Source organism: Hemiscyllium ocellatum (genome assembly GCF_020745735.1).
Source record: "Hemiscyllium ocellatum isolate sHemOce1 chromosome 27 unlocalized genomic scaffold, sHemOce1.pat.X.cur. SUPER_27_unloc_26, whole genome shotgun sequence".
NCBI lineage: Eukaryota > Metazoa > Chordata > Chondrichthyes > Orectolobiformes > Hemiscylliidae > Hemiscyllium > Hemiscyllium ocellatum.
Window position 1 is genome coordinate 64,909 of NW_026867494.1, and position 21,441 is coordinate 86,349.

At 46.8% G+C, this 21,441-nt stretch overlaps 1 protein-coding gene across 1 annotated transcript; it reads left to right on the plus strand.

Annotated features, from left to right (window-relative positions):
- Positions 1-157: 157 nt before the first annotated feature.
- Positions 158-20,661, plus strand: LOC132807881 (oocyte zinc finger protein XlCOF6-like). Its single transcript, XM_060821828.1, has 3 exons — positions 158-254; positions 5,653-6,768; positions 16,108-20,661. Exons 2-3 carry the CDS (start codon positions 5,926-5,928, stop codon positions 17,317-17,319), a joined length of 2,055 nt encoding a protein of 684 aa, XP_060677811.1. The 5' UTR covers positions 158-254; positions 5,653-5,925; the 3' UTR covers positions 17,320-20,661.
- The last annotated feature ends 780 nt before the right edge of the window (positions 20,662-21,441 follow it).

The window sequence follows — 21,441 nt, forward strand, 5'->3', positions numbered from 1 at the left end:
TGTCCGCTGGTGTCAGCAAAAGACTGTGCACGCTCCTGGCTGTACGCACAAACGGCTCATAACCTACTTTTGATGGACCAATAGTGAACTCGGGAGGACCGGAAGGTGTCTAGTCCTCCTGCCAATCAGAGCACCGCTATTGTCTGAATGCGGAAGTTGGACAATGAGCTTCTGAAGCAGCTGCTGCTCCTGTCTCTCTGAATGAAGATTGAGCTTTACCCCAAACTGCAACTTTCTTCCTCTGTCCAACATCTGTGAGTACAGCACTCTCTTTTCTCACCGCCTGTTCCACTTTTTTTTCATTCTGGCGTTCAATTGTTGACTTGCAGCAACTGAAAGGAAAGGGAGTGAATTCAGGGAGGGGGACAGAGTGTAGAAATATTGGTCGAGAGTGTGGAGCTGGAAAAGCATAGCAGGTCAGGCAGCATCCGAGGAGCAGGAAAATCGACGTTTCAGGCAAAAGTCCTTCATCAGGAATTTTCCTGCTGCTCGGATGCTGCCTGACCCGCGTGCTTTTCCAGCACCACACTCTCGACTCTAATCTCCGGCATCTGCAGTACTTACTTTTGTCTAGAAATGTTGGTCCAGATCTGTGTCTCAATTGGCAAATACATGGCAAATGCATGACCACAATGTGATAATGTAACCTTTGCTGTGGGAAAACAAAAGCAGAAAGGAGGTGCATTGTTTTAATGGTGATATTTTGGGATATGGAGAAAGTGAAGAGTGCAGATGCTGGAGATCAGAGTTGACAAGTGTGGCCCTGGAAAAGAACAGCGGGTCAGACAGCATCCAAGGACCAGGAGAGTCGACGTTTTGGACACGAGCCGTTCATCAGGAATGTTATGTGGATGTACAAAGAGGTTTCAGTGTCTTTCTACACCAGTCAATACCAGTTGTCAGACAGGTGCACTAAGCAGTCAGCAGGGCAAGGTGTATTAGCAAGAGGAATTAAGTTCAGAGGTGGGGTAGGCCTTCCTGCGGTTAAGGGGTCATTGAATATATTCAAGGCTGAGTTCATCTGATTTTTGAACAACAATGAAGTGGATGGTTATGAGGGAACAGAAAAAAATGGTTTTAAGAACAGTTACAGAATCGTACAGCACAGAAACAGATACTTGATTTCATGCTGACTATATTCATAATCTAAACTTGTCCTACCTTGTTTGGCCTATATATCTCTGAACCTTTCCTATTCATAGGAGTAGAAATTAAAGCCATTCAGCTCACTGGGTCTGCCCAGACCATTCAATCGCGGCTGATAAGTGTCTGGATAGTTAACCCCTCGATCCCCTTGATACTCAAGAACTGTTTCTGTCTCAGTGTTAAATATCCTCAGTTACCTGGCCTCCACAGCCTTCTGTGGCAATGAGGTCCACCAGTTCACCACTCTCTAGCTAAAGAAATTTCTCCTAATCTCTGTTCTGAAAGGTCTTCCCTTTACTCTAAGGCTGTGCCCTCGGCTGCTAGTCTCTCCTTCCAATGGAAACATCTTCACAGCATCAACTCATCCAGGCCATTGAGTATTCTGTTTGTTTCAGTTAGATTCCCCTGAGTGTGGCCCTGTTAATCAGCATGAACCAGACCCTTCAGGATGAGGTACAGCAGGGATTAGGTTCAACAAAGTGAGAATGGAGGGAGTGTGTGGGATGGAGATTTTGAACTTCCAGGGAATAAGAATTACAGAGAGTTCACTATAAATTAGAATTGTTTGGATGGGGCAATGGGCCAGGGAGTGGCAGATGGAGATTAATTTAGGGAAATGTGATGTTTGCATTTTGGTAAGGCAATCCAGGCAGGACAGTTAAGGGAGTGTTTCAGAACAAAGAGACATTGAAGTGCAGGTTCATTGTTCCTTGGAAGTGCAGTCTCAGGTAGCCAGAATAGTGAAGAAGGCATTTTGTAAGCTTTCCTTTATTAGTCAGAGTATTGAGTATCGGAGTTGGGAGGTCATGTTGTGGCTGTACAGGACATTGGTTAGGCCACTTTTAAAATACTGCATTCAGTTCTGGTTTCCCTGCTACAGGAAATATGATGTGAAACTTTGAAACGGGTCAGAAAAGACTTAAAAAGGCTGCTGCCAGAGTTGGAGGGTTTGATCTACAGAGAGAGGCTGAATCGGTCAGGGATATTTTCCTGGAGCATCAGATGCTTGGGTGACCTTATAAGCGGCATGGATAGGGTGAATGCAAAACTAGAGAGCATACGTTTGAGGTGAGAGGGGAATGATTTAAAAGGGACATTAAGGGCAACTTGTTTCACACAGAAGGTGGTGCATGTATTGAATGAGCTGTCGTAGGAAGGGGTGGAGCCTGATACAATTACAGCATTTAAAAGGCATCTGGATGGGTACAAGAATAGGAAGCGTTTAGAGGGGTATGGGCCAAATGCTGGTAACTGGGACTAGATTAAGTTAGGATATCTGGGCGGCACATACGAGTTGGACTGAAGGGTCTGTTTCTGTGCTGTATGACTCTCTTGGTCTTTGGTGAAACCAGAAGTGTCATTGTGAAGACTGGACTTTCAGAGCAGCCTTCAAAGATGTTTTGTCCTTACTGGGAGCAGAAGAAGTTGCAATGAAATCTTTCATTTATGAGACAGCACCTGAGTGAGAGTACATCTGAGATTTTGGTGGAAAGTGGGATTTCATTGCACTGTGGGGATAAAACCCTACCCTATCCAGTCATTTCTGCTGGTGGGTGAGACCAGACCTCAAGATTAGTTGGAGTAGATTTAGGATAGAGATGAGGAAGAACTGCTTTTCCCAGAGAATAGTGAATCTATGTAATTCTCTGCCCAGGGAAGCAGTAGAGGCAGCTTAATTAAGTATATTCAGGACACAGTTAGATGGGTTTTTGCATGGTAAAGGTATTAAGGGTAGTTGGGACAATGCAGGGAGGAGAAGCTGAGACATTGGAGAGATCAGTCATGATCTAAATGAATGGCGAATCAGGCTCGACTGGCCAAATGACCTACTCCTGCTTCTATTACTATGAAACTCTAACCCTGCATTTCCCATGTCTAACCCACCTAACCTGCACATCTCTGGACATTATGGGCAATTTAGCATGGCCAATCTAAATCAAGGCCAGTGAGCAATACAGTGATGTGAAAAATGAACATCCGAGAATGACAGAAAGACATGGAGAGTAAATGTACCAGCAACCAAAACTGGATTATAAAGATCACAGAAATTGAAACTAAAAATGGTGTGTCTGAATGTGTGCTGCATTGCAACAAAAGTGAATGAATTGACTGCACACATTGAAGGGAATAATTAAAATATGGGACTCCTTACAGAGATATGGCTCCAGGATGACAAGGATTGGATCCTCAATATTGAGGAGGTGATCAAATGGAAAGCAAGATAAAGGGAGAGGGTTAGCACAGGTAATCAAAGCACTGATCACAGGGTAATCTGGTGTCAGCTCAGATTTCAGGTCCTGATTTCTCACCCCTCCTGGATTTCTGCTGATGCTTTGACCCCCACCCCCTTTTTTTTCCCTTCCGGAACAATAAGTCAATCCAGACCCCCAATCTCCCAGCCTGTTAACCATCCAGACCCCCAATCTCCCAGCCTGTTAACCATCCAGACACCGAGTGTAGTCATGGCAGGGAATAAAACAAGAAATATGAACCAAAATTAGAATTAAGTAGGTGCTTGTGCTTTATATTGTTCAATAGGAAGTAAACCAGAAATACTACTCCCCCAGGATTCCTACAGTGCCTTATTTGAGGAATTCTCTCACCCTTACATCGAGCTATTAGTACCCACTATGATTTACAACAATATTTATACCAACAGAAAAAAACGTATCTGTTGTCAAATTGACATAGAGATATACAGCATGGAAACAGATTTTTTCTCTCTGTCATGCACACACCTGCACAAGTCCATGGGGGTGAATTTGTGTTTGCAGAATGATATTTGCATATGCATTCTATTTTTCTCAAAAAAATGCACAATCTGCAGGCAATTAATACATGTAATATTTTGTAAATTTCACCTTGGAAATAGAACCAGTCTGACTCTAGACTGGGATACAGACAGATTCTGACCTCACGCCTTTAATGCATTGTTTGAGCTGAGGTGTCCCCTTCTGTTATAAAGCCTCAAAGTTATCCTGAGAAGGTGCCTTACAGGAAGTTTTGGGATTTACATATTAATGATATCTGCAATCCATTGTAAAAGATGAAAGACTTAACGATCCAGGTTTGTTCAATATATCATTTCAATGCCAGGACACTAATGTTTTTCCAGAAATTGTGTCTTATGATCTTACACTCCACAACCACCTGATGAAGGAGCAGCGCTCCAAATGCTCGTGCTTCCAAATAAACCTGTTGGACGACAACCTGGTGTTGTGTGATTTTTAACTTTGTCCAGGTAAGGTTTGATTGGCCGGGCCAAATTACCCATAGTGCCTAGGGAAGTGCAGGTTAGGTGGATAGGCGGTGCTAAATTAGCCACAGTGCCCAGGGATGTGCAGGTTAGATGTATTAGTCAGAGGGTAAATGTAGAGCAATAAGAGTAGGGGAATGGTGTGGTGAGGTTGCTATTCGGAGGTTGGTGTGGACTTGTTAGAACAGTGAGGGTTCTCTGAAGAGAAGGTGAGGAGGAGGGAAGCAGTGTAGTGGGGGAGAGGGGGAAGCAGTGGGTGGAATGCGGGGGGAGGAAATGTGTTCACTTGTAGCAACTGGAGTGAACCCAGGGAGGGAGCAGACTCTGCAAACTTGTGTCTTAATTACCCGGGTAAGGAGGGTTGGAAGGATAGGGTGTTGCTGTTTTCCCGAGTGCGTCAGAGTGTGAGGGGTAACCTGATAGACTTTTGTAAAATCATGAGGGGCATGGGTTGGGTAAATAAACGAGGTCTTTTCCTTGGGATGGGGAGTCCAGAACTCGAGGATAATAAATTTAAAGTGAGGGCAGGGGGAGGGAGACTGAAAAGAGACCTAAGGGGCAACATTTTCACACAGAGGATGGTGCATGTATGGAATGAGCTGCCAAAGGAAGTGGTGAAGGCAGGTACAATGACAACATTTAAAAGTCATCAGCATGAGTGTATGAAAAGGAAGGGCTCAAAGGGATATGGGTAAAACGCTGGCAAATGGGACGAGATTAATTTTGGATATCTGGTTGGGCACAGAAGAATTTGACCGAAGTGTCTGTTTCTGTGCTGTACATCTCGATGACTCTGGCTTTCCACGAATGTTTGTCATGTCTGTGTGTTCAGTCTCTCTGGTGGCGGGGTCAATGCCTTGATGGTTCATTTTGCTTCCCCCCACCCCCCATTTCCTGGGAATGTTAACCATTTTGTGCCTGGTTGTTCTTCAAGAACCTGCATTGGCATTATTTTGCTTCCCAAAGTCAGACCTGCTCACTCTCAGCAATATCCCAGTGTTGTGAAAGATATTAAATTTCAGGTGGAGTTATCCAAAACTCAAAGAGATGTCAGTCTTGACGTTTTTGCTTTTCTGCCCCTATAAGATCCTGAATCAACACCTTCAGGAGAATGAGTTAGAGCGGAGGGCGGGAGAGAGAGAGAGTGGGATAGTGCTTTCAATTTTGTGGAATAATAACACAAACAAATTGCTTGTTCTGAATTTTTATTTTGGACTGACAGTAATGAATTTTGTAATCTCTTTTTACAGAGTATTTGAAGATCTGAAGACGGAAGTTTCAAAATCAACAGATGAAGGACTTATGCCCAAAATGTCGACTCTCCTGCTCCTCAGGTGCTGCCTGACCTGCTGTGCTTTTTCAGCGTCGCACTTTTCGATACTGACTCTCCAGCGTCTGCAATCCTCACTTTGACGTCAGTGTCTGACAGTCACTCAATCCATCGGGACCACAACAATCTTTGACTGATTCTGTGAGAAGGATCAAAGCTTTTTGGTTCCTGTTTCAGTCCGTTTTCAACGTCAATGGGACTGGATGAGAGACCCTACTGTTGGAGTGCACTGAGTGTGGAGCCTGAAACAGTTATAAGGCCTGGAAAGAGGAATTCATGGAGGGGAGGAGCCCTACACGTGTTGTGTGCGGCTGAAGCTTCGGCCATGGAGAAACACGAGGAATCCTGCCCCATGGAGAAACCGTGGAAGTGTGGCGACTGTGGGAAAGATTTCCGTTTCCCATCTGCTCTGGAGATTCATCGGCGCAGTCACACCGGGGAAAGGCCATTCCCCTGCACAGAGTGTGGGAAGGCCTTCAGACATTCCTCCGACCTGGTGAGGCACCGGCGGGTCCACACCAGGGAGAGGCCCTTCAGCTGCCCTGAGTGTGGGAAGGCCTTCAGCAATTCCTCCGACCTGGTGAGGCACCGGCGAGTCCACACGGGGGAGCAGCCCTTCAGGTGCTCCACATGCGGGAAGGGCTTTACCCAGGCCTCCACCCTGTTGGCCCACCGGCAGGTCCACACTGGAGAGAGGCTGTTCCTCTGCACCGAATGTGGGAAGGGCTTCAGCAATTCCTTTGCCCTGCTGACCCACCAGCGGGTCCACACGGGAGAGAGGCCGTTCCCCTGCACAGAGTGCAGGAAGGCCTTCAACAGTTCCTCTGACAGGCTGAAGCACCAGCGGGTCCACACGGGGGAGAGGCCCTTCAGCTGCCCAGAGTGCAGGAAGGGCTTTACCCAGGCCTCTGACCTGCTGAGGCACCAGCGGGTCCACACAGGGGAGAGGCCATTCACCTGCTATCAGTGTGGGAAGAGCTTTAGCCGCTCCTCCCACCTGCAGAGACACCAGAGAGTTCACATGCCATCACAGGGGGTTTAAAGCAGCGACGGCTGAGTGCCTTTATCGACTGGACTATCAACCCAGTTCTGGGAGCTGCCAAGGCAGATGGCGGAATTGGAATTCGGTTAGAAATCTGGAGTTCAGAATCTAACAATGAAACAATTGTCAGGGAGGGGAGGGGGAACCCCCATCTGATTCACTCAACCTTTTTAGGGAAGGAAACTGTTGTTGTGGGAACGGATTCACTCACTCGTCCCAGTGCATCCTTTACCCGGGCTGACCTACACGTGACTCCAGACCCACAGCAGTCTGGTTGACTATTCTGCACGCTTCCCCACCCAACTCCAGCCGATGAGGCAGGGGGGGAAACCTACTTAGAGACAAGGTATGGGTTTAAATTGGTGCATGAGGCAATACTTCTCCTAGTTTATGGCTATACCAAGGATCCAATTACAAAAGGACAACTCTGTGCTGACAAATAGTAAAGAAAGTGGGGGTGAGGGGGCGGGGGGAGAAGTGTGTGCGCTTTGACCTTGAGCTGTTTTTAAAAAATACTTTTTCTACACCTTTATTGCTGAGGGGATCTGAAGCTGTAACAAAGTTGGGTTGCAATAAAGATTACCTGAACTTACTGCCGGGCTCAGACTCTCATTGAAAGCTTTTGAGCTCCAGATGGTTTTTGTTTTTAAAGCTGCTCTATTCGTTCAGCCTCCTGCACTAAGTTTCCAATGTTATGTATCAGATGGAGCAGTGAATGAGTAGCTAGTATCATTAGATATTGTAAAATTTTTAGGAATGCAGGTACTGCGTTGTTTTATCAGCATTGTAAAGTTTCCTGGTGGAAGTGTGGGCTGTGTTCACTAGAAATGCTGTGGAGGTGTCAGTGTTGGACTGGTGTGCACAAAGTTAAAATCTCACAACACCAGGTTATAGTGCAACAGGTTTATTTGGAAGCACTAGCTTTCAGAGCGCTGCTCCTTCATCAGGGAGCTGTGGAGCAGGATCAGAAGACACAGATTTTATAGTAAAAGATCAGTGTCATGCAACTGAAATGATATATTGAACAAACCAAGATTGCTGTTAAGTCTTCCATCTTTTAGAATGGGTTGCAGGTTTCTGTTCATTAATATGTAAATCCCAGAACTACTTTTAATTCATGTTCTCAAGATGACTTAGGGTTTAATAAAAATAGGGGACATCTCAGCTCAGACAATGCATGAAAGGTGTGAGGTTCGGTCTGTCTGTATCCCAATTTTGAATCAGACTGGTTCTATTTCCAAAGTATGAGTTGATAAAATATGACATGGATTGATTGTCTTCATTAACTGCCTGCCGATGTTTCCACAAAAAGCACACATTGAATCTATCTACAAATATAATACTGCAAACGCAAATTCATCCCATGGACTTGTATGTATGTGCGTGCATGAGAGAGTAGTGTGAGTGCGTGTGTATTTTTGCATGTGTGTATGATGGAGTAGGAGCCTGTGAGGGTGTGTGCATTGGTGGATTTGTGTGTGTGTCTGAGAGAGACCATGTGTATGAGAGAGGGTCTGTGTGAGTGTGAGGGTGTAGTGGGGTCACCCAAGGTTATCCTCATGGGTTCTGAACTTGGCCATCAACTTCTGCTCAGCCACTGAAAACAGTTAAGCAGTGACACAATACACATTGGAGAGGACAGAGTGGCACTTGTCTCACAGAAGGTGGGAGGCTCTGGATGGTATCATCCAGGGTAAACACACGCTGGAGGGCCTTCGGCTCAGACAGATTCAGCTGGAAGCCAGGCTGCAGACACGGTGGTGGTGGTGGTGGTGGGTGGGGGGATCTTAACCGGACACTTTATTCTGGGAGATGGTCATTCCCCTCAGGACAGCCTTCTGATTGGGTCAGGGATTGTCTGCGTTCTCTGCAGTTGCCAGCAGGATGCCAGATGATATTATTGTCTGTCTGGTGCCAGGATTCAGGAACCAATAATAAGAGGGAGAGAGAATGGATGGTGATGACTCTACCTGGGAAATGGCTTATTTTTAAAATTAAGAATAGCTAAAATGATATAGTCAGAAACATTATTAAAGCATGATGAATTTCATAAAAAAGGTGCAGACATCTTTTGAAACTCGCATTGAAATATGTGCAGTTAGGCCACAGTTGAGGACAGGCTGTAATGGATGAATGGCCTATTCCTAGTCTTGTGAAATTGGCTCTGACTACGTCGAAAAACAATCGTAGAATTACACAGCACAGAAACAAAGCCTTCGGTCCCGAGTGACCACATATCCTAAATTAATCTAGTCTCATTTGCCAGCACTTTGCCCATATCCCTGTAACCCTTCCTGTTCATGTCCCCATCCAGATACCTTATAAATGTTGTAATTGTACCATTTCCTTTGGCAGCTCATTCAATACACGCACCACTCTCTGCGAGAAACAAGTTGCCCCATAGGACACTTTTAAGTTTTCCCTCTCACCCTAAAACTAATGTCTTCTACTTCTGGACCTTGCCACCCCAGGGGAAATACCTTGTCTATTTACATTATCTATGCCCCTCATGATTTTATAAACGTTTATAAGGTTACCCCCTCAGCCTCCAATACTCCAGGGAAAACAGCCCCAGCCTATTCAGCCTCTCCCTGGAGCTCCAACCCTAACAACATCCTTATACGTCGTTTCTCAACCCTTCCAAGTTTCACAACATTCTTCCCACTGAGTGATCAATAGGGCTGTGAACAATCTATTTTTGTTGGGGTGTAAGAGAGGGCATTTCTTGAGGCCAATTAACTTTCACACTGTTTTTATTTCTAATCCGAGGTCCCTCCAAATTTGTCCCCATTTACCCTAAACCTTTGCCCTAAGCCTTAGGACCCCAACCTTGGGGAAAAGATATACAAAAGTTGAGCAGCCAAACAAATGCAGTAGGACTAAGAAGTCGAGCCACAGATGGGGAAAAGAAAGTGGCTCCAGCCTTTTTATCTCCTCCTGGCATTTGGACACTTCAAACCTGTCAGTAACACCAGCTCCCAGGATCTCCAGCCTCTCTGTCAGCAAGCACTGCGCATGCTCCTCGGAGTCAGCAAAAGACTGCGCCGCCAGCTGCTCGGTGTCCGCGCACACGGCTCACGTCCTTTTGATGGACCAATAGGAAGCACTGGAGGACCGGAAAGAGACTGGTCCTCCTGCCAATCAGAGCGCCCCTACTGTCTGAATGCGGAAGTTGGAACATGAGCTTCGGAAGTTGCTGTTGTTGCTCCTCTCCCCGAATGAAGATTGAACTTCAGTCTAGATTGCAACCTCCTTCCTCTGTCCAACATCTGTGAGTACGGCACTCTCTTTTCTTACTATATTTTCAGTTTCTTTTCTAAATTCTGAGCTTCAATTGTTGACTTGCAGCAACTGAAAGGAAATGGGGTGAATCGGGGGTTGGGGGAACAGACTCTGCAAACGTTGGTCCAGGTCTGTCTCCATTGGCAAACGCATTAACACAATGTGATGATTTTGCCTTTGCTGTGGAAGAAAATGCCGAAAAAACGTCATTGTTTAGATGGTTATATACTGGGCTGTGGAGAAAGTGAGGGCTGCACATGCTGGAGATTAGAGTCGAAAAGTGTGGTGCTGGAAAAGCACAGCAGGTCAGGCAGCATCCAGGACCAGGAGTGTTGGTGATTTGGTCACGAGCCCTTCATCAGGAATGATGTGTGGATGTACAATGGGGTCTCAGCAACCTTCCACACCAGTCACTGCCTGTTGTCAGACAGGGTGTAGCAAGCAATCAGCAAGGCAAGTGGTATATTAGCAGGAATTCAGAAATTGGGATGGCTTTCTGTGATCAGGCAGTCATTGAATATATTTAAGCCTGTGTTCATCAGTTTTCTGAACAACAAAGAAGTGGATGGTGATGGGGGAAGGCAAAAATAATGGTTTTAAGACCAGAACAGTTACAGAGTCATACAGCACAGAAACAGACACTTCAGTTCAGCTAGTCCATGCTGGCTATATTTATAAACTAAACTCGTCCCACGTAGTTTGGCTCATATCCCTTTGAACCTTTCCTACTCATGTACTTATCCAAATGTCTTTTAAATGTTATTACTGTACCTATATTCATCACTTCTTCAGGACCTTGATTCCACACACAGACACACCACTCTCTTTCAAAAAAAAAGTTGTTCCTCATGTCTTTTTTTAAATCTTTCTCCTCTCTCCTTAAAAGTTTGCTCCCTAATCTTGAAATCCCCACCTGAAGGAAACAGCACCAGCCACTCACCTAATTGACACCCTTCTTGGTTTTATAAACTTCATAGGTAACCTCTCAACTTCCTGTGCTTCAGTGAAAAATGTCCCAGCCTATCCACCTAGATGTAGGTATATTCATATCCAGTTATGATCTGTTCGGTGCTGGTGCATGCTCAAAAGACCAAATGGCCTACTCCTGCTCCCAATTCTCTCACTCTGTGTCCAAGACAGCAAGAGACCATAAGACAGAGGAGCAGAAAGTAGGCCATTCAGCCCATCAGGTCTGCTCATACCACACAATCGTGGCTGATATGTTTCTCAACCCCATTCTCCCACTTCCTTCCTGTAACCCTTGATACTCAAGAACTTATCTATCTCAGTCTTAAATATCCTCAGTGAACTGGCCTCCACAGCCTCATGTGGCAATGAATTCCATGGATTCACCACTCTCAGGCTGAAAAGTTTCTCCTTATCTCCCTTCTGAAAGGTCTTCCCTTTTCTAGTCCCTTTCAGCTCCTGGTCTCTCCCACTAATGGAAACATCTTCCCAATGCCCACTTTGTTTAGGCCTTTCAATGTTCTGTATGTTTCCATTAAATCTCCCCTGAGTGAGTGTGTGGGCCTGTGTTAAGGACTAATCCAGACCACTCAAAACATTTTTAAGCAGGCAGCCCTAGACCATAACTTTGTAATTTGGTTTAGTCAGTGTCTAGTGAAAATTATCTGGAGTAAATGAGCTCAGTTGACTACTAGATTTTAAAACAGTCAAAAATGTATTCTCAAAATTACACAATGCAACACAAAGATCAGAATAAAGAACCCCTACAGAACTCAGCCTATCCAACTAGACTCAGTTATGCTGTTCTGAATATACACAACTGTCCCAATAAGCCAACTCCCTTTGAAACCCATTATAAATGGGACACATGCTTATAGGTTGAAGTTGAGAGACAGGAAAGAGAGAGAGAGAGTTTCCACACAGCTCCCTGTTGAACTTGCAACCAGTTCAAGACTGAACTAAAACTAAAACATGACCAATTTGGCCTGAAGTCACATCTGTTTAGATATAAGCAAAAGGTCTCTCAAAATTCTTTTCATCTCTGTTCAAACCAGACTGATCAGAACCTGGCCAGTTTATTACCTCTCTTTTTTCAGAGAGCGTCTCCTTGAGCCAGGGAAAAGCTTTTAGTCCAAAAAAGGAACTAGCTTTGTGACCCCTGTTCATCAGCATGAACCAGACCCTTCAGGATGAGATGCAGCAGGAATTAGGTTCAACAAAGTGAGAATGGAGGGAGATTGCGTGGGATGGAGATTTTTCAGCTTCCAGGGAATTAGAGAGGAAAAAGAGTTTGCTGTAAATTAGAATTGATCGGATGGGCCAATGGGCTGAGGAGTGGCAGATGGAGTTTAATTTAGAGAAATGTGAAGTGTTGCATTTTGGTCAAGCAATCCAGGCAGGACTGACACAGTGAAGGGGAGTGTCACAGAACAGAGAGACCTTGGAGTGCAGGTTCATGGTTCCTTGAAAGTGAGTCTTAGGAGGTCATGGAGTGGCTGTACAGGACATTGGTTAGGCCACTTTTAGAATACTGTGTACAGTTCTGGTCTTCCTGCTACAGGAAAGATGTTGTGAAACTTTGAAAGGGTTCAGAAAGGATTTCAAGGCTGTTGCCAGAGTTGGAGTGTTTGAGATACAGGAAGAAGCTAAATAGGCCAGGGAAATTCTCCATGGAGCATTGGAGGTTGAGGGGTGACCTTATAGATGTTTATAAGGGGCAGAATAGGGTGAGTACCCAGGTTAGGTGAGTCCAAAACTAGACGGCATATGTTTGCAGTGAGAGGGAATGATTTAAAAGGGACCTGAGGAGCAACTTTTTCACGGAGGGTGGTGGAGGCTGATACAATTACTACAAAATTTAAAAGGCATCTGGATGGGAATATGAAGAGGAAGGGTTTAGGGGGATATGGGCCAAATGCTGGCAGATGATTTAGATTAATTTAGGGTTTCTTGTTGGCACAGATGAGTTGGGTCAAAGGGTCTGTTTCCGTGCTATATGTCTGTAATCGTCTTTGGTGAAAGCAGAAGTGTGGTTGTGAAGACTGGACTTTCAGAGCAGCTTTCAAAGATGTTTTGCCTTGATTTGGAACAGAAGAAGTTACAATGAAATCTTTCGTTTGTGAGACAGCAACTGAGTGAGTGAAGACATCCTGGAAAGTGGAAATTCATTGAATTGTGGGGATGAAGCCATACCCTATCCAGTCATTTCTGATGGTAGATGAGACCAGGCTTCAAGATGAGGGGGAGTAGATTTAGGAGAGAGATGAGGAGGAACTGCTTTTCCTGGAGAGTAGTGAATCTATGGGCAATTTAGCACGGCCAATCCAAATCAAGGCCAGTGAGCAATGTCGTGATCTGGAGAATTAACATCAGAGAATGATAGAAAGGGACAACGAGAGTAAATATACCAGCAATCAAAACTGGATTCTAAAGATCACAAAAACTGAAACTAAAAACGGTGTATCTGAATGTGTGCTGCATTGTAACAAAAGCGAGTGAATCGACTGCACACATTGAAGAGAATAATTATGATCTGAGACTCCTAACGGAGATATGGCTTCAGAATGACAAGGATTGGATTCTGAATATTGAGGGGGTAGTCAAATGGAAAGCAGGATAATGGGAGAGGTGCTAATGAAAGCACAGATCACAGAGTAATCTGGTGTCAGCTCGGATTTCAGCTCCTGGTTTCTCTATCCTCTGTTGATTTTCCTGTTCCAACAGAGTAAGATGTGGGTCTGCTCTCAGCTCTGCTGGATTTCTGCTGAGGTTTTGACCCCATCCCCCCATTCCCCATTCCCCCCATTCCTTCCACCTTCTGGAACAATAAAACATTCAGTGAATTGAGACCCAACGCACAATCTCCCAGTCTTTCAAACCAATCAGACACGAGTGTAGTCATACCATGGAATCAAACAAGAAAAATGAAACAAAATTTAAAAATATATAGGTCCTTCAGCTTAATTAGATTAGGTTCCTATGGTATGGAAACAGGCCTTTCCACCCAAAAAGTCCACACTGATCCTCCGAAGAGTAACCAACCCAGACCCATTCCTCTACATTTACCCCTACCTAATGCACCTAACTCCCTAGTGCTGTGAGGTAGCAGTACTAACCACTGAGCCACCATGCTGCGCTCAAATGTTTGTTCATTGGGAAGTAAACCAGAAATAGAGTTTTCCCAGGACTCTCTCCCTTACATCTAACTATTAGTACCCATTTAGTAATAGTAACTATAACTATTAGTATGATTTATAACAATATTTACACCAACGTAAATAAAGCATCTGTTATCATATAGACACAGAGATATACAGCACAGAAAGAGACAATTTTCTCCCTCATGCATGCACACACGTAATTGACAGGATGTTCTAGGATTTACATATTATTGATACCTGCAACCCATTCTAAACGATGAAATACTTAATCCCGGTCTGTTCAATATGTAATTTCAATGGCATGACGCTGTAATGTTTTTCCATGAATTCTGTGCCTTGTGACCTTATTCTCCACAATCACCTGATGAAGGAGCCGCGCTGTTAACACCAGTCCTTCCAAATAAACCTGTTGGGTGCTTGATTTTTAACTTTGTCCAGGTTAGGTTGGATTGGCCAAGCTAAATTACCCGTAGTGCCCAGGGATGTGCACGTTAGGTGCATTAGTCAGGGTGGTAGGGAGATGGGTTACCCTTCGGAGGGTCGGTATGGACTCCTTGGGCCGAGTGGCCTGCTTCCACACTCTGGGAATTCTCTGAAAGGAAGGGATTACCCTGTTGCAAACTGCAGGGCTGCGCAGGCGCAGTGCGCGGAGCTGTTGTCGGCCTTTCCCCGCCCCATCGCTTCACCTATGACGTCACAACGCGGAAGTGGCCCTGTCAGTTTCAGAGTGAAACTCCCTCCCTCTGGGCAACTCTTCATCCTGGGAGGGAGTGGGGGTAACATCTGTTCACTTGTAGCAACTGGAGTGATTCCAGGGCGGGGGGCAGACTCTGCAAACTCAGGTATGTGTCTGAATTACCCGGGTGAGGAGGGACGGAGGGATGGGATGGGGCTGTTTTCCCCATCGCGCCAGAGTCTGAAGTCCTGGGAAGTTTCAAAATTAACAGATGAAGGGCTTATGCCTGAAACGTCAACTTTTTATAAAAGCATGAGGGGCATGGATAGGGTCAAATAGATAAGGTCTTTTCCTTGGGATAGGGAAGTACAGAACTAGAGGGTAATAGGTTTAAGGCGGAGTTGGGGGGAAGATTTAAAAGGGACCTAAGGGACAACTTTTTCATGCAGAATGTGATGCATGTCAGGAATGAGCTGCCAGAGGAAATGGTGGAGGCTGGTACAATTAGAGCACTTAAAAGCCATCGGGATGGGTGTTTGAATAGGAAGGGTTCAGAGGGATATGGACCAAGTGCTGACAAATGGGACTAGATTGATTTTGGGTATCTGGTTGGCATGGAAGAGATTGACCGAAGGGTCTGTCTCTGTGCTGTATATCTCTATGAATCTGGCTTTTTACTAACGTTTGCCACGTTTGTATGTTCAGTTTCTCTCTGGTGTCGGTGTTAATGCTTTGATGTCTCCTTCCCCCCCACTTCCCAGGGACGTTAATGTGAGAACAGAGGGAGAGAGTGAGATGGTGCTTTCAATTTTGTGGAATATCTAAAGAAAAGAATGTTTCCCTGAAAGTAGAGTTGCTTGTTCTGAATTTCTACCCTGGACTGACGCTGATGACTTTGTAATCTCTTTTTACAGAGTATTTGACGATCTGAGGACGGAAGTTTCAAAATTAACAGATGAAGGGCTTATGCCTAAAATGTCAACTTTCCTGCTCTTCGGATGCTGTCTGACCAGCTGTGCTCTTCCAGCACCGCACGTTTCAGCACGGACTGTTCAGTAACTACAATCCTCACTTTGTCATCAATATCTGACGGTCAGTCAATCCATCGAGACTGCAATAATTTTTTACTGTGATTCTATGAGGAAGAGCAAAGCTTTTTGGTTCCTGTTTGAGTACGTTTTCAGCATCAGTCGGACTGGATGAGAGACCCGACTGTTGCAGCGCACTTGAGTGTGAAGCCAGAAACAGCTCTACAGCCTGGAAAGAGGAATTCACGGTGAGGAGGGGCTCTACACGCATTTGTGTACAGCTGGAGCTTCGGCCATGGAGAAACCTGAGGAATCCCACCCCGAGGAGGAATCGTGGAAGTGTGGTGACTGCGGGAAAGGCTTCCGTGCTCCATCTGCCCTGGAGATTCATCGGCGCAGTCACACCGGAGAGAGGCCATTCATCTGCCCCAAGTGTGGGAAGGCCTTCAGCAATTCCTCTGCCCTTATGAGGCACCGGTGGGTCCACACAGGGGAGAGGCCCTTCAGCTGCCCCGATTGTGGGAAGGACTTCAGCTATTCTTCTGACCTGCAGACCCATCGACGGGTCCACACGGGGGAGAGGCCGTTCTCCTGCACTGTGTGTGGGAAGGCCTTCAGCACCTCCTCCACCCTCCTGACCCACTGGCGGGTCCACACTGGGGAGAGGCCATTCACTTGTTCTGAGTGCAGGAAGGGATTCACTCAGGAGGGCAAGTTGCGGATGCACCAGCGGGTCCACACTAGGGAGAAGCCTTTCAGCTGCCCCGAGTGTGAGAAGGCCTTCAACGATTCCTCTTCCCTTCAGACCCACAAGTGGGTCCACACGCAGGAGAGGCCGTTCCCCTGCACAGAGTGCGGCAAGCTCTTCAGCAATTCCTCCACCCTGCTGAAGCACCAGCGGGTCCACACAGGGGAGAGGCCCTTCAGCTGCCCCGAGTGTGGGAAGGGCTTTACCCAGATGTCCGTCCTGCTGATCCACCAGCGGATCCACATCGGTGAGAAGCCTTTCTGCTGCCCTGAGTGTGGGAAGGGATTCACTCAGAAGGGCAACTTGCGCACGCACCAGCGGGTCCACACCGGGGAGAGGCCCTTCAGCTGCCCCAAGTGCGGAAATGCCTTCAGCGATTCCTCCACCCTACTGAAGCACCAACGGGTCCACACGGGGAAGAAGCCATTCCCCTGCCCCGAGTGTGGGAAGGCCTTTAGCAATTCCTCCGACCTGCTGAAGCACCAGCGTGTCCACACGGGGGAGAGGCCCTTCAGCTGCCCCGAATGTGGGAAGGCCTTCAGCGATTCCTCCGCCCTGGTGAAGCACCGGCGGGTCCACAGGGGGGAGAGGTCCTTCAGCTGCCCCGAGTGTGGGAAGGGCTTTACCCGGGCAGCCACCCTGCGGAGGCACCAAGGAGTTCATGTGCCATCACAGGGGGATTGAAGGAGCGACTGCCGAGTGCCATTATGGACTGGGCTATCAACCCAGTTCTGGAACTCCCAGGTTTGAATCCCACCGCAGCAGATCGCGGATTTGGAATTTGGACAGAAATCTGGAGGTCAGAATCTAACAATGAAACCATCGAGCGGGGTGGGGGGAAGCCCCATTCTGATTCAGTCACGTCCTTTTTAGGGAAGGAAACTGGTGTTGTGGCAAAGGATTCACTCAGTCGTCCCAGCTGCATCCTTTCCCTGGTCTGGCCTACACGTGACTGCAGACCTACAGCAGTGTAGTTGACTCCACCTGCTTCCTCCCACTTCTTTCCCTCCCCGCAGATGGGCGGGGAGAAACTTACTTGGAGACAGGGTATGGGTTGAAATCGCTGAGTGAGGCAATACTTCCTCCGGGTTAAGGCTGTAACAAAGATCCAATTACAAAGGGACAAGTCAGTGGTGACCAACAGTAAAGAAAGTGGAGGGTGGGGAGGGGTGCTTTGACCTTGAGCTGTTTAAAAAGCAGCTACTTTTTCAACACCTTTTTGCTGAGGTGATCTGGAGCTGTAACAAAGTTGGGTTGCAATGAAGGTAACCTGAACTCTCTGGACGAGCTGACCAAGGCCCGCGAGTCCTTCGAAAAGAATAAAACTCCCGGAAGCTACGGCTTACCGGTCGAGCTCTATTCCGCTCTGTGGGACTTGATTGGCCAGGACCTGCTGGAGGTGTATGTCAGTATGCTTCGAGCAGGTACCGTGAGTGAATCCATGAGGAAAGGCATCATCATCTTCATCTACAAGCGGAAGGGGGAGAGGGAGGAACTCAAAAATTGGAGACCAATTTCACTGTTGAATGCGGATTACAAAATCCTGTCAAAGGTAGTCGCCAACCGGGTCAGGTCTGCTCTGGGGTCGGTGATTCACCCTGACCAAACCTGTGCTGTGCCAGGCAGGAAGATCACTGAGAGTATCGCACTCCTCAGGAATACGATCGCCTACAAGCAGAACAGAGGTTTGGACACCTGCCTGATCAGCCTGGACCAGGAGAAAGCCTTTGACAGGATATCGCACAGGTATATGAGAGATGTTCTCTCCAAAATGGGCTTTGGGGAGGGAATCTGCAATTGGATCAGACTGCTCTACACCAACATTGTCAGTGCAGTCACGGTCAATGGGTGGGAATCAGATAGCTTCCCAGTCCGATCTGGAGTCAGGCAGGGCTGCCCTCTCTCTCCTGCCTTGTTTGTGTGCTGCATAGAGCCATTTGCCAAGTCTATCAGGAAGGATGCAAGCCTGAGAGGGGTGACTATTCCTGGCAGCGGGGGCCTGCAGGTTAAGGCCTCCCTGTACATGGATGACGTCGCCATTTTCTGCTCGGATCCGTTGTCCGTGCGCAGACTCATGTGCATTTGTGACCAGTTCGAATGGGCCTCGAGGGCCAAGGTAAACCGAGGCAAGAGCGAGGCCATGCTCTTCGGGAACTGGGCCGACCATTGCTTGATCCCCTTCACCGTCAGGACCCACCACCTGAAGGTGCTGGGTATTTGTTTCGGGGGATCTGGGGCACGTGCCAAGTCTTGGGAGGAGCGTATCAGCAAAGTGAGGCAGAAACTGGGCCGATGGAAGCTACGGTCGCTCTCCATCACGGAAAAAAAACCTGGTCATCAGGTGTGAGGCACTGTCATTGCTATTATACATGGCACAGATCTGGCCTATTCCCAGAATCTGTGCCGCTGCAGTCACCTGGGCCATCTTCCAGTTTATATGGAGATCAAAGATGGACTGGGTCTGAAGGGACTCGCTGTACAAAGATCTGGGCAACGGGGGAAAAAATACACCCAATGCCACCCTCACCCTGATGGCCACCTTTGTGTGTGGCTGCATCAAGCTGTGCGTGGATCCCCGGTACGCAAACACCAAGTGTCACTATGTACTCAGGTTCTACCTGTCCCCGGTGTTGCGAAGGATGGGCCTGGCCTCGCTGCCGCGGAACGCTCCGAGTAGTTGGACCGTTCCGTATCACCTGTCCTTCGTGGAGAAGTTTATGAAGAAAAACACCTTTGACCACAAGTCCATCAGGAAGTGGTCAGCACGTAGTGTCCCTGAGACCCTTTGGAAAAGGAGAGGGCGGATCCTATCGAGCGGTTCCCTGAGCAGACTGTCAAAGCCATTTGGCAGAATGCCTCATCGCCAGAACTTTCCAACCAGCACCAAGACATGGCTTGGCTGGTGGTGAGAAGGGCTCTACCTGTGAGATCCTTTATGCACGCCCGGACTCTCTGCCGCACCGCACGCTGCCGTAGAAGCGGCTGCGGGGGTGGGGGTGGGGGAACGAGACTGTCACACACCTCCTTCTGGAATGTGCCTACGCAGAGGAAGTCTGGAGAGGAATGCAAGTGGTATTTGTCGAGGTTCGTTCCGAGCAGCGCCGTGACGCGGGACTCCATGCACTACGGCCTGTTCCCCGGGACGCACACCGAGACGAATATCAACTGTGCCTGGAGAATCATCAACTCGGTGAAGGACGCTCTCTGGGTGGTCTGAAACCTGTTGATCTTCCAGCTGAAGGAGTTGACCCCGACTGAGTGTTGCAGACTGGCACATTCCAAGGTCCAGGACTACGTGTTGAGGGATGCGCTGAAGCTTGGGGCAGCTGCCACTAAGGCGCGGTGGGGAAAGACCACTGTGTAACTTCTGCCTGCCTAATGAAGAACAGGGGGCCCATGCAGTCATTTGGGCTCTGCTGACACCTCAGCTCAATATATGGGCATATGATTGAAAAATGTACAGACCTGTATATAAAAATGATAAATCCTGATCTTTGTATGTAAATGTTTACATATGTATGGCATGACCAACTGTACAGACCATCAAATTATTTTATGAATATATTTTTGAAATAAAAAATTATTGTATCAGACATGCGAGCTGTGCAAGGTTACCTTATGACATCTCCCACTTAGTTTAGACTGGCACTTCTTTATAGGAACTTATCTCGGCACCAGATGCCTAACTCAGTTGGATTTGTTTTTCCTACCTGATGGATAGCTCAAGGCCTGTAGGAGTGATCAGTCAAGCACACACAGATCTGTCAATTAACTTCTCTTCCTTATGGATTATTGTCTTTCACTGTTATCTGTCTAATTAAGAACATGCAATGTTTTTATAAACTTTTGTATAAAGGAAGCCACTTTGTATCAGTACATTGGAGTAGCCTGCTGGGGCACTTGAAGAGCTGCTACCCTACACTCCTAGGTTATTAGAACCTAGTTAGTTTAGCGTATGGTTATCAATGTTACATTGTAACGGTGATGCTACTAGTGAATAAAGGGGATGACTAAGATTAAACTAAACTGTCTGTAAGAGGTTTTTATTCCAGACTTCCAAAGAGTACGATCTTTGGGACAAACCAAGAAAGAGAGGCTTACGGGTCTGAGTCCATAAGGGCTTCCGTAGGCCGTGTCAAATCTGTACTTTAACAATAGCAGGGAATAAAACAAGAAAGTGTTAGTACCCAGCTTGATTTATAACAATACTTTCATCAACAGAAATAAAACATCTGTTATCAAATAAGACATAGAAATATACAACACGGAAATAGACTTTTTGATCCAACACATCCATGCTATCCTATATAAGTCTAGTGACCCATTTGCCAGCATTTGGCCCATATCCCTTCAAACCCTTCCTATTCACACACCCATCCAGATGCCTTTTAAAAGCTGTAATTGTACCAGCCTCCACCACCACTCTGGCCTATTTACTCTATCCACCCTTCAGGATTGTATGAACCTCTATCCGGTCACCCTCAGCCTTCAACACTCCAGGGGCAACAGCCCCATCCTATTCAGTCTCTCCCGATACCACAAATTAACCAACACTGGCGATATCCTTATCAATCTGTCCTTCACCCTTTCAAGTTTTACAACATCCTTCCTGTCCGATAGCAGGGAAACCAGAATCAAATGCAATATTTCAAAAGTGGCCTAACCAGTGTCCTAGATAGCTGCACCGTGACCTCCCAACTCCTACACCCAATGCATTCAATGGGCCAAATGGCCTTTTTCTGCACTGCAGGGATTTTATGATTGCTTCATATAGTGTATATCTGATATTCACTCTTGTACAGGCTG